This window comes from Prionailurus viverrinus, chromosome E2 (genome assembly GCF_022837055.1).
Source record: "Prionailurus viverrinus isolate Anna chromosome E2, UM_Priviv_1.0, whole genome shotgun sequence".
NCBI classification, from domain to species: Eukaryota; Metazoa; Chordata; class Mammalia; order Carnivora; family Felidae; genus Prionailurus; species Prionailurus viverrinus.
The window spans coordinates 52,091,391-52,104,910 of record NC_062575.1 but is presented as its reverse complement, the minus strand read 5'-3'; the positions used below and the strand labels follow the sequence as shown (position 1 = coordinate 52,104,910).

Genomic DNA, 13,520 nt, shown 5'->3' with positions numbered 1-13,520 from the left:
GAGAAGGCATTTAAGGTGAGGGGCCAACAAGTGCCAAGGCTTAAAAGTGTCTTCTTTCTTTGAAAAGATTTCTACGTCATGGGGGAGGTGCCTGGCTGGCTCAGTTGGTAGAGCACATGACTCTTAATCTCAGGGTTGTGAGTTCAAGCCCCAGGTTGGGCGTAGAGATTACTTAAAAATAAAATGTTAATTGAATTAAAAAAAAAAAAAAAAGATTCCGGGGCGCCTGGGTGGCTCAGTCGGTTAAGCAACAGACTTCGGCTCGGGTCATGATCGGAGTCTGTGAGTTCGAGCCCCGCTGTGCTGACAGCTCGGAGCCCGGAGCCGGCTTCAGATTCTGTGTCTCCCTCTCTCTCTGCCCCTCCCCTGCTCATGCTCTGTCTCTCTGTCTCTCAAAAATAAAATAAAAACCTAAATTAAAAAAAAAAAAAGGTTCCTACATGGGAGAGGAGTTATGAGGTGATCTACGGAGACGGGACAGAACAGGCACACCCAACTGCACGTAAACCTGTAGACACGCAATCTCTCTGTGTCACATGTAACGCACATACGCTCAAGTACAGAGAGCACTGTGTCACACAGATATCCGTCTACGAAATGACAGTGTCAGAACAGTCCCATCCGTGCAGGCAAAATTGCAATACCACAAAACCTCCCACACCAGGAACGCAGAAACCCCAGGTAGCCAGAAACCCATAAAACAGAATCCTTTCACTCCGATGCTAACACATCCAGGTAGAAGGGATTACGATCCCACCCCCACCCCCGCCCCACAACCAGTTCACAGAATGATGTCACAAAGACACGTACATAGAATTACATCACCGGACGTGCGCTGTTACGGACCCACGCAGGAACACAGAGTCAAACGGACTCAAAGTGACACAGCCAGCCAGGATACCCACGCACCGCGAAGCGACCCCGCAGATGAGTCAACACACAGAGCTCTGGTGCCTACCAAGGCGAAGTCTTTATGCTGGTGTACAGACTAGCGGGTTTCAGAGCCAGAGTGGCTGGACCAGTCCCTTCCCCTCCCCCAACCCCGTCCAGTTCCCTCCATCGAGGGCCCAGGTCACCCCCTGAGGGAAGGAGGGGCCAGAGCCTTCTTCCCCCATAGCACCAATCTGGACAGGCCATCCCCGGACAAAACAGAGAAGTGCCTTCCAAAGTGGGGGTGAACTGAGCTGAGAGAGGGAGGCCTTTTTGTGGGGGAGACCAAGAGTAGCACCGTCGTAGCAATGGGGTGGGGGGCAAAGGGGGATACACAGGTAGTGGCGGAGTACTGAGGAGTCCCGGCCTCTCTCCCCACCCGTGATATGCAGATAGGGCTGTGCGTGTGTCTGTGCGGCTGGGGAAATCTCCTGGATTGTAAGGGAGCCCCAGGTCCCCCAGGTACCTGGGGTCAAGTAAAGGGAAGTGCATCTCTGGAGAGCTGGGGGTGGGGCAGTGGTGGTGGTTCTAGGAGAGGGAAACTTCAGGGACATGAGATCAAGAATGGAGGGGCTTAGGCGTAAAGTCCACTAGCAGAGGCACTTGGAGGCTGAGTTCTAGAACCAAATGAATTTTGATCTGAAATCAGAGATGATGGGAGGCTGTGAGGCCTCGAACCAGAGGAATCTATAGACTATACAGAATGGAATTCAGAAGTCTGAGGACCGAGTTCTAGAACCAGAGAGATTTTGGAGACCAGAGAGATTTTGGAGTCAAGATCTAGAATCAGGAGCTGGGGGTTGTAGGGTCTAGAACCAGAAATTTTTTAAAGGCAACATCTAGAATTAGAAGATGTTTGGAGGCTAAGTTCTAGATCTAGGGTAATTTGGAGTCATAAGATCTAGAGAGGGCATTGGAGATTGTGAGGTCTAGAACCAGGAGAATTTATAGGATGAAGTCTGGAATCAGAAGACATTTGAAGCCAAGTTCAAGAGTCAGGGGAAACTGAGATCATCAGATCTGGAATCAGAGGGTCCTGGAAATCGCAAGGTCTGATGGTTTTATAGCCTCGAACCAGTGAATGATGGAGGTCATGAGGTCTAGAGCAAAAGAGAACTGGTGTGTGGTCTGGAACTATTAGTGTGGTTATAAGATCAAGACATTTACTTCTTTTTGATTGGCAAAGCAAGTCTTGAGTGTAGAAAGTTGAAAAGGAAGGAGCTGGGCATCATGAAGCATCATGATTTAGAAGCTTAAGGAGTCTGGATTTGGAACCAAATGTATTACAGGTCAGGAAGACTAGAACCAATATAAAGTTTAGGTTGTGAGGTCCAGAACGAGAAAGAGCTGGCCGACGTGAGGTCTGGAATCAGGGGTTTGGAGCATGTGAGCTCGAAACCAGACTGTGTCTGGGGGGCTGTGCGGTCTAGAACCGGAGAAGGCCAGGAATTGAGTGGCCTAGAACCGGAGAGAGCTGGAAGTCATACGATCTGGAAGCAATAGAAGTTGGAGGCTGCCCCTGGAAATAGGAAGCCCATGAATGAAGCCAGTGCCCAGGGGAGACTGAGGACAGCAGAAGCTCCCAGGGGAGGGGCAGGCAGAGTGGGGTGGCCACTTGGGAGGCTGAGGGGTTGATCTGAAGTTGCTAGGGATGAGGTCTGCCCCAGAGGCCCCCCCCCCATTAACACCTGAAGAAGGGGGGGTGGGAATCAGAGTTCTGCATTCTTATGGGCCCCAGGCAATTCATAGAGATTAAAACCCTGTTGTGAAAACAACAAAAATGGATGGAAAGAAACGCGACTGTGGTTATCAATACTCCCCAGAGCCCAGAAACACAGACCCGAGCCCCTACCTCCCCCACCCCTCATTACCCAAAATCAAGCCAGGAGAGTGGGAGAAAGGGATGAGGTAACCAGTATAGAGAACCGCAAGGGAAGTCCTGAGAGAAGGAGGAGGAGGGCGCCAGGGACCCCCTCCCAGAGGTCACTGAGCTGAGACCACCCCAGAAAGCCCCCCCAGACATGGAGGGGCAGAGGGGTGAGGGCTGAGGTAGGCCCGAGGTGGGCGGGGGCCACTGAAAGGAGAGAGGGAGCCCCTCTCCTGGTGCCCCCATCCTGTGCTTTGGCTGCCGGCGTGGAGTGTGGCTGAGGTCCTTTCTGGGGAGTGGAAGGGCTCGGGGAAGAGGGCCCGCAGAGCTGGCTCAGTTGGCCTGGGCCAAGCCTGCCACTGGTTGGAAGTGGCTCCTGGGCTCCACGGGGTCCTCGTCCGGGTAGAGAGAGAGCAGCGGGGGACCCAGGCCTGTGGGGAAAGATGAAGGGTCAACCAGTGGGGGTTCCCACCCAAACCCGTTTCTTCCCCTCCTGACATTTAAAAGCGTGCGTGGTGAGGCAGGCATGCCTGGGATCAAATAGCAAACTCTTGGGCCAGTTCTGTCTTCTGAACCTCAAGTGTCCAGGATGTTTAAGGCAGTAGTTAAGAAGGCTGGAGTCACGGGCACCTGGGTGGCTCAGCTGGTTAAATGTCCGACTTCGAATCAGGTCATGATCTCACGGTTTGGGAGTTCAAGCCCCGCATCGGGCTCTCTGCTCTCAGCATAGACCCCGCTTCAGATCCTCTGTCCACCCCGCCCCCCCCCCCGGCCCTCCCCTGCTCATGCTTTCTCTCTCTCAAAAATAAAGAAGCGGGGCGCCTGGGTGGCGCAGTCGGTTAAGCGTCCGACTTCAGCCAGGTCACGATCTCGCGGTCCGTGAGTTCGAGCCCCGCGTCAGGCTCTGGGCTGATGGCTCGGAGCCTGGAGCCTGCTTCCGATTCTGTGTCTCCCTCTCTCTCTGCCCCTCCCCCGTTCATGCTCTGTCTCTCTCTGTCCCAAAAATAAATAAATGTTGAAAAAAAAATTAAAAAAAAAATAAAGAAGCATTGGGGCGCCTGGGTGGCGCAGCCAGTTAAGCGTCCGACTTTAGCCAGGTCATGATCTCGCGGTCCGTGAGTTCGAGCCCCGCGTCGGGCTCTGGGCTGATGGCTCAGAGCCTGGAGCCTGTTTCCGATTCTGTGTCTCCCTCTCTCTCTGCCCCTTCCCCGTTCATGCTCTGTCTCTCTCTGTCCCAAAAATAAATAAACGTTGAAAAAAAATAAATAAATAAAGAAGCATTAAAGAACAAAACAAAAGGCTGGAGCCAGATGCTGCCTGAGTTGGAATGCAGGCCCTGCTGTTTACTTGCTGTGTGACCCAAGGTGGGTGATGTCACCTCTCTGTGCCTTGGCTACCTTGTATGTAAAATGGGCTAACAATACTTCCTCTCCGGGGGCTGTTGTGGGAAGGTAAATGAATCAATCCACGTGAAGTGCTTTGGGCACTAACTAGTATTGGTAAGCTCCTAGTGAATTGTTGTTACCTAGAAAACAGGGATGCTTCTATCTGCCTCACGTGTGAGAACTTACCCACTCAGAAAATACCGTTGAGCTCCTGGTGTGTGCCAGGCACCAAGGACACAGCAGTTAACAGGACAGATGAACCTCCCGGCCCTGACATTCCAGCGAGAGGGATCAGTTGGGTCATGTACACAACACGCTTAGCCCAAAGAGTGGCACAGAGTGAGCGCCAGGTAAATGTTAGCTCTTCGTTTACAAATATGTACTGAGGCCCTGCTCTGTGCCCAGCCGCTGCCCTGCCTCACACAGAGAGTATGGCAACCACAAGACAAGTCTGGCCCCTGCCTCCCACAGCGCACACCCTCAGGGAGAGGACAGCCAAAAATCAAATAATGACAGGAACGCTTATGTAAATATGATCTGTGATGAGTGTTATGAGCCATGAGCTTAGGAAGTTAGGGAGGGCTTCATGGAAGGGGTAATACTCGATCTGAGATCAGAAGGATGCAATAAATAGGCAAAGAATAGAAGAAAAGGCATGCCAGGCAGAAAGATCAGCATATGCAAAGGCCCTGAGGCTGTCTCCTCCAGCAAGATTACTTCAAAGTCAGCACAATGCAGAGTCCCCACTGCAGTCAGCCACCCACCTCCCTCCCCTCCTCTCTGCTTCAGCCCTACTGGCCCTGTCTTCCCCCAACTAAGACAGATGCACTCCCACCTCAGGACCTTTGAATTTGCTGTTCCCTCTGCCTGGAGTGCTCATCCCTCCAGAAATTGTCACAGCTCACTCCCTTACTTCCTTCAGGTCTTTGCACACATGTCACCTTCTCAATGAGACCACTCTTAATCATACTACTTGAAATCAAAATCCTACCACCCCAGAGTTCCCTTTTCCTTTGCATACACTATTTTTTCCAGAAGCGCTCTGTTCCTCTCTCGGGCCCTTAATTATATGTGTTTCTTCATTCTGGACCGTCTCCCCCACTAGCATGTCAGCCCTATGACAGCAGGGATTTCTGTTTTGTACACAGTCATGTCTCCAGCCCCTAGGACAGTGCCTGGCACGTACTGTGTATTCGATAAATAAGTGTTATATGTAAGAAGGACAGACTGAACCAAAAGACAGTCACTGTGGCTGAAACAAAGATGTGAGGCCGAGTGGGGTCTGTGAGGCACAGGGCAGGGCAGACCCTACAGAGGCTGGAGTACAAGGTTGAGGAGCTTGGTCTTTCTCAGAAGGGCAGTAGGGAGCCATGGATGAGTTTGGAGCAGAGGGAGGTCAGGGTCAGATTCGTGCTTTGGAAAGATCTCCTAGCTAATGCCTGGACATTTTTTTGTTTTTGTTTTTAAGTTTACTTATTTATTTTGAGAGAGACAGGGAGAGAGAGAAAGAGAGAGATAGAGCGAACGTGCACATGTGGGGGAGGGGCAGAGAGGAGAGACAGAATCCCAAGCAGGCTATGCGCCATCAGCGCAGAGCCTGATGCAGGGCTCGAACTCACAACCTGTGAGATCATGACCTGAGCCGAGATCAAGAATCAGACGTTTTAACCCGCTGCGCCACCCAGGTGCCCCTACGCGGAGGTTTTGAGTGGGCTCTGGCTCCTGACGGTTTTGCTGGCAGGTGAGGACAGTAGCTGTGGAACCAGCTTCGCGTGAGGGCGGACATTTCTTGAGTGTTTACTCCTCAGGTCTTGTGCTAGGCTCTTCCTGTGCTGCCCGCCCCCCCCCCCCCCCCCCCCGCCAGAGATCCTGAAAACCTCTCCTTCAGGTAAGAACTATTGCAATGGATCCTATTTGACGGAGGGGGGACTACTGAGGGTCCAGAAGCAGAAACTGTTTTCCAAAGCCATGCAGCTGGGAATGACCAAGGTAGGACAGCCCCCAAAGTGTAAGCAGACACAAGCTTTGGGAGATCTAGATTGGGCCTGGGCTCAGCTTCCACCCCAACGGGCCACGTTGGCCAGCCCCTGCCCCCCTCGGAGCCTCTCTTTCCCCCCTCGGTGCCACTGAGAGCAGGGAGGGGCTGTGTCTACCAAGGTCACAGCCAGGCGCCGACAGCCCCCCACCCTCACCCCTGCCACCTTCTGGATTGCCCCACCCCTCTCTCAACCATGGCGGGGTAGGGGGGGGTGTCCTAGGAGAGAAAGGGACCCAGGTCCTCTGTATACCCAGGGTGCTACTCACGGAGGGGCTCATTCAGTTCCAGGAGGTGGGTGCTGGGATCCTGCTGGCTCCCTGGAGCTGGCCCTCCTGTCAGAAGGAAACTCTGCAGGACAGAGACAAAGCTGCCACCACCACCACCACCATCATCGTGAACATCCCAGAAGGCAGGATGGTGCGGCAGTTAGGAGCACTGTGGGGTTCAGCAGCCACTTGTGGGCTATGGGACTTTGGATTAAGCCAGGGTCCTAGACAGCTCTCCTCTGTGTGTCCCTCCAGAGCCTTGTTCGCCCCTTCCTCTGTGTCCCAGCAGGCCGACCTGGGCGGGTGGATTCCAGCAACATGCAGCCTTGTTCTAGGTATTCCTGTTGGGCTCACATAACGGGAGATGCTCTCAGGAGGGAGGAGGAAGCGGGGCGGTATTTGATCTCGCTGCTTCTCTGCTGGCTTGTCACGGGCTGGCGGTGTCCCTCCGTGGAAGGTTTCTGCTCTTACAAGACCTACTCTCTCCAGGATCTGGCGACCGCGGCCCACCCTATGCCTTCAGACTGCGGACGGTGCCGGCTCCCCCACGCTGCTGGCCCCAGCGGGGGCTGCACCCCTCCTGCCGATACCCTATGCGCTGCCCACACCTTGGCCAGCAGTCCTGTTTTTAGACGCTCCTCCACACCCCCGTCTGAGCGCGCCGTTTCCTGCCCAGAGTCTGACCGATGCGGTTGCTTGACCTCTCGTGGATGAGTGTGAATACCACCACCAATAATAATAATAATAATAATAATAATAACCACAACATCTCAAGAGTGGTCATCAACCGCGCCTCTCGCGTTCAAATAGCCCTGCTCAGCGTGGGGAGCCAGAGACCTCTTTTGTGGGCATCAGAGAGCCATGGAAGGTCCTGGAGGGAGGCTCTGTGGAAGTGGCACAGCCTGGGCAGGGTTTCGGAAAGGGTGCCCTGGTTGCCATTGTGCAGAAAAAGGACAGCAGAGGCGAGATGGAAGCGGGCAGATGGGAAGAAGGGGGGCGGGGGTTGCTGCTTCTGCTTGGTTGTTTTTATCCTGTTTATCGACAGGCACTAAGGATCAGCTCAGGACCTAATTTCATTTGCTTCTTGTGGTAGCCTTGTGGGATGTCACCACCCCCTTCCCAGATGAGGAAACTGAGGTTTAGAGTGGTCACCGTACCTGCCCAAGGTCTCACAGTTATCAGCTGGCAGACCTGGGACTTGAACCCAAGTCCGTCTGACTCTAGTTAGTGTCTGGCCTCCTAATGTTACACTAATAATCCAAGGCCAAGACCTGTTCTAGGTCTGGGAGGGAGGCCCATGGGAGTGTAGGACGTTCCCACACCTACTAAACTTTGTCATTTCTCCCCTTTACCCTGCTTAATTTTTCTTCTTAGAACTTACCACCAACTTAGATAAATTTGCATGGCCTCACCTGGACGACTGACCTTCCATTTGACCTTCAGCTACCCCTTGCCCCTCTCTGGCTCCCCCCTCCCCCATACATAAAACAGTAGGTTTAAGCCTGCTAGGTTCTGAGGGCCAGAGAATCCCATTAATCCCCCAACATACCAGGCTGAGGGGAGGCAGCAGGAAGTTTTCGGGTTCTGGGCTGGGGGACCGTTTGGGGGGTTTCACTCCCAGCAGCTCCACCCCCTCGGCCTCGTCCTCTGAGCTCTGAGCCAGGGTCCTGGGGAAACACAGGTAAGAATCTCAGAATACAATAAACCTGAGCAAGTGTGGGCACCACTGTGAGGAGATGATGAGCATTCATTCATTCCCCTAAGTGTTTATTCCTTTACTCATACACTCACCCATCTGTCCATCCACCTATCTGATCATGTACCCACCCATCAATCTACCCAACTATCCATTGATCCATCCTTCCATCCAAACATCCATTCATCCATTTATCCATCCATCCATCCATCCATCCATCCATTCATCCGTCCATCCATCCATCCACCCATCCATCCATCCATCCATCCATCCATCCATCCTTCCATCCATCCATCCATCCTTCCATCCATTCATCCATCCATTCATCCATCCATCCATCCACCCACCTACCCATCCATCCATCCATCCATCTATCCATCCATCCATCCATCCAAACATCCATTCATCCATTTATTCATCCATCTATCCATCCATCCATCCATCCATCCATCCATCCATCCTTCCATCCATTCATCCATTCATCCATCCATCCATCCATCCATCCACCTACCTACCATATTCATTAATTTCCTCCCTCCCTCATTCAATAAGTCTTTATTAGGCACTCACTATACATCCAGCACCAAGCTGAGAGCCTTGGGAAACAGTGAGATATAGCCACAAAATCTCATAAGGATAGTAAAGGGACCATTCTGGACACATGGGCACACGCCTACCACACAGAGTGCAAAAACTTGAGTATTAGTAATTTAATGTCTCTGGAAGGGGGACACGGACCCTCTGAAGTTATATGCACAACTGTGCATCTGTACGTGTATGAACGTTCTTGGGAAAGAGTCCATAGCTTTCAATAGATTCTCAAAGGTGTTAGGAAACTTAGTTCTAGACAGTTTCTTTGACACTGTTGCAATGTCCTCTTAACTGTGACAAAAATGGTCGCTAGGCCAGATATAAATATGTTCCAAAGGAGAGGGCCCCGGCAGGCTGGTGGGATTTGGATAAACAAGGAGAACAGTGGAGGGCATTCCAGAAGGAGGGCACAGCCTAGGCAAGGAGAGAGGCTGGAACAAGCATGGCATGGGCTGGGGACACCGAGGGCCTGGCGGGAGCAGAGGTCAGCAGGAGGAACGATGAAGGGTGAGGCTGAAACAGGAAGGCAGGAGCAAGACAGGGGTTCACTCCCTTCATACCGTCCCTCTACTGTGGCTCACCTCTTCCGAGCCCCAGCCACGGGGGACGATGCCAAAGGGTCCCCTCTGGAAGGGCTGGAGCAGCTCAGCCGGGGGTCACTCCCCCAGCGGGGCAGCAGGGAGGGCTCAGGGGTTGGGGGCGACAGGCCATGGAAGCTCCGAGCGCGGGGCCGGGGGACAGCGCCTGGAGGTCTGCGGAAGGCCCTGGGTAGCTGCTCGCTGGAGTTGAGCTGGAAGTCATCATCCATGGAGATGTAGGGGGCCAGCATCTCCAAATCCAGAGCATCGACATCCTGCGGGAGGCAGGAGGAGGTTAAGAGCAAGAGCCTTGGCCTCAGGTGGGCCCGGGCTGGAGTCCCAGCTCCGTCGCATCCGAGTTGTGTACCTGAAGCCAAGAGTCTGAGGGGCGGCCGGGTGGCTCGGTCGGTTAAGCGTCCGACTTCAGCTCAGGTCACGATCTCACGGTTCGTGAGTTCGAGCCCCACACTGGGTTCCCTGCTGTCAGCCCAGAGCCTGCTTCGGATCCTCTGTCGCCTTCTCTCTCTGCCCCTCCCCCTGCTCTCTCTCTCTCTCTCTCTCAAAAGAAAAGTCTGAGCTTCGGTTTCCTCATCTGTAAAATGGGCGTAAGGACCCTGTGGTAACCAGTCACCGAGATGGCTCTCAAGCATCCCACCCTTGGTATTTGCGCCCCAGCGTAATCTCCTACTCCAGTGACTAGGGTTGATCTGGGAACAACCCTGATGGTGTGTGACTTCCAATGCTGGGTTGTGAAGAAACTGTGGCTTCTGTTTTTGCTGGTCCCTTGCTCTGGGGGATGCCCTCTGGAGAGGCCCCCATGGTGAGAAACGGAGGCCTGCTGCCTGCAGGCGCGTGAGTGATCTCGAAGGCGCACCTTCTCGCCCCTTTCAAGCCTTCAAGTGACGGCAGCCCTGGATGACGTCTCGACTGCAAGACGTCTCGTGACATCTCTCCTGCACGAAACGCCAAGCAAAAGCCACCCAGTTAAGTGGCTCCCAGACCCCCCGGTCCCCAGAAATGATGTGAGGTAATACACACTTATTATTTTAAGCTTCAGAGTAGTAATCTGTTATCCAGAGACAGATGACAAGGTTTTGCCGCCGTAACGAAAAACCTAAAAGGCGGGGTGGCTTTAGCACAGGGCAGTGGGCGCAGGCTGGAAAGGCCCTGAAGAGCCTGTCAGGGCCTAGACCGCCTTGAACAAACTGTTGGTGGAAGCGTGAACCATGAGGAGCCAGCCCGTGAGGGCATAAAGGGAGGTGAGGGATGTGTTACGAGAAGCCTGAGGAAAGGAGGTTTTTGTTTTGTGGCAGCTAAAGTTGAACACCGGGCGTTGCGTGCAGTTTTCTGGAACAGAGAACACATGACTCGTGAGCTGGGCCGTCTAGCTACGGGATTCCCAGCCGCGGTGCGGGATGGCTGCCTGATTTCTTGCCACTTGGGAGCGAAGGCAAGAGGAGAGAAGAGCTAAAAGAGAAACGTTAAAACACGCAGGAGCTGGGACTGGAAAGTCTGGAAGATTCTCAACCTCCCCGTGACGCGAAAAATTAACTTTCCCCAAAGCGGGGTGTGTCCTCTGTCAGGGGTCCTTGGGATTTCCTGGGGGGCAGGGGTGTCATTGCTCCTGGCGGTGAGTCCCTGGTGCCACACCGGATACTTTCTGGCAACAAGATGACTCGGGCGGGGGGCTGGTCGTGCCTGAAAGGCCAACTATGCCATGAGAGGGGTTGAGGCCACGTGAGATCAGCCTGACCTCCAAGGGAAGTGTGTGTAGAGATGGAGATCAAGGTCAGCCACATGGGCAACAGTCCAGCCATGCCGACAGAGTGAAAACTCCGGACACCACAGCTTGGGTGAGCTTCCTGGACTGGGGCTACTCCGTGTGTGCCCCCCCACACCGGTGCCAGGAGGGGAACACGTCCCCGGGGTCACAAAAGGCCTGCATTTGGGAAACTCCTAGTCTCAGATTCCACCCTACGGATCTCTTTCTCTGGCTATAGTATTCTTTTGCTCCAACAAAACGATCATCCTGGGGGCGCCTGGGTGGCTCAGTTGGTTAAGCGTCCAACTCTTGATTTCAGCTCAGGTCATGGTCTCACTGTTGGTGAGATCCAGCCCCACGGTTGGGCTCCAAGCTGATAGCAAAGAGCCTGCTTAGGATCCTCTCTCTCCCTGCCCCTCCCTGGCTCACGCACTTGTGCACACACACTCTCTCTCTCTCTCTCTCTCAAAATAAGTAAACCTTAAAAAAATCATTAAAAGATCAACCTAAGTCCAGTGCTGTCCTAAGTTCTACAGCCAGCTCTAGCAAATTGTTGACACTGAGGGAGTCCGTGAAAATTTCTGAATTTGTAGGCAGCTGGTCTGAAGGGAGGGTGGCCTCGTGGACCCCCAAGCTTGCGGCCAACGTCACAAGTCTTGGACAGAAGTGGCAGACTGGAGGACGGCGAGCTTCACCTTGCATTTGGCTGACCCTGGGAGCTCCCCAGATGGTGAAGGACACTAAAATTGAGAAATGGTTTCTGAGCAAAGGAAAGTGCTCTCCGGAAGGCATGGTCTAAAGATGAAGCCAGCGTGTGACTATAAAAGTCTTTGGTTAGACTTCAGGAAGATCAAAGGCGTTGCCTAGAACATCCTTCAGGCAGATAAACTAGAACCTAAGGATATGCTAATCGATCTCAAACTTCCTCACTCTGTCACTCATCATCTCCGCAAAATCCCAAGGCAGAGAAGGGCTTATCTCAAAGAGACCTATGGGCGTGACTTTTGTCTAATGCAGTGCATTCCGAAGAGATTCACGTAAGACCCACACATTTTTAAATAAGGATTATTGTATAAACAGAAACACTGCCAGCTTGGACTGGAAGGGACAGAGACTGTGCTAAATGGAAAGAGACCTTTGGGCCACCAAAGTTCCCTGACAAGCAGCAGGTTCTGAACTCCCCCTCCCCCCCGCCCTCAGCTGCAAATACATGTCACCTTTTATGAAAAAGGGAGGAGGATTCTGAGGGAGAAGCCCAGCGTCTACAGCGTGGAACCAAGAACCATGGAGAAAGCCTCTAGGAAGTACAGTAAAACCTTGGACTGCAAGGTAACTTGTTCTGCGAGTGTTCCACAAGACGAGTAAACATTTCTAATAAATTTTAACTCGATAAACGAGTGAGGTCTTGCAATACGAGTGTACATGATGGTGGATGTCACGTGATCACAACTGAGCCCGGTGGTTCTTGAAATTTGCTGATACGCAAGTACTTCGTGTTACAAGCGCGTTTTTGATGAATTATACGCGCAGACCGAGGTTCCACTCTAGTAGCAGTGGGTTCTGATCAAGGAACTTCCCATAGTTGCCCAACTGGATTTCAAAACTGCCGCGGGCCAGCGATACCTGTGCACTCTTCTCTCCCTCTTTTTTTTTTTTAACTTTAAAAAATGTTTATTTTTGAGAGACACCGAGACAGAGCACAAGTGGGGGAGGGGCAGAGAGAGAGGGAGAGAGAATCCTAATCAGGCTCGAACCCACGAACCACAAGATCATGACCTGAGCCAGAGTCAGACACTTAACGGACCGAGCCACTCAGGTGCCCCTCCTCTCCCTCTTTTTGACCAGGAGGATACATGGCATCACTCCGTGCCTGTCCCGCCACTGTGTGTGGGGCATGTGGCTGGCTCATCACTTGCCTCTTTAGTTTGCAGGCCAACAGAGGGGGAGCTTCACCACATCCAGACCTGATGTAGGTGATGAGATTCTGGACTCCAGGCTGACGCTGTCACGGGAAGACTTTGGGGGCACTTCGGAGGGGGTTGAGTATATTTTGCAAGAGGGAGAGACATGCATTGGTGGGATCCCTGGTGGTCCTTGCCTTTTGGTGTTCACCCTCCCTGCGGATGCCTTCTGCATTGTACCAGGATTGGTCTGTATGACCAATACAATTCGGTGAAGTGATGATATGCTGTTTCTGAGATTAAGTTATAATCTTCTGTCTTGGGCTCACTCTTGTTATCTCTTGGATTCCTTGCCTTGGGGGAAGCCAGCTGCCAAGCTGTGGGGACACTCAGGCAGCCTGTGTGGTAAGGAATTGAGGCCTCCAGCCAGAGCCAGTGAGGGACTGATGCCTGCCAACAACTACGTGTGTGAGTTTGGAAGTGGATCCTCTAGCCCCACATGACTC

At 52.9% G+C, this 13,520-nt stretch overlaps 1 protein-coding gene across 6 annotated transcripts in view; it reads right to left on the bottom strand.

The window, feature by feature from the left end:
• Positions 1-906: 906 nt before the first annotated feature.
• HIF3A (hypoxia inducible factor 3 subunit alpha) overlaps positions 907-13,520 on the bottom strand; it is an 86,909-nt gene continuing 74,295 nt past the window's right edge. For 5 of the 6 annotated variants that reach the window (XM_047836133.1, XM_047836134.1, XM_047836132.1 and 2 more), the window contains 4 exons: positions 9,355-9,626; positions 8,036-8,153; positions 6,487-6,568; positions 907-3,228 (listed from right to left, as the gene is read on the bottom strand). In XM_047836133.1, the coding sequence (XP_047692089.1) occupies positions 3,131-3,228; positions 6,487-6,568; positions 8,036-8,153; positions 9,355-9,626 (570 nt within the window). In that variant the 3' untranslated portion in view covers positions 907-3,130. The remainder of the gene's footprint in view (positions 3,229-6,486; positions 6,569-8,035; positions 8,154-9,354; positions 9,627-13,520) is intronic. The other variant, XM_047836136.1, reaches the window with a different exon arrangement.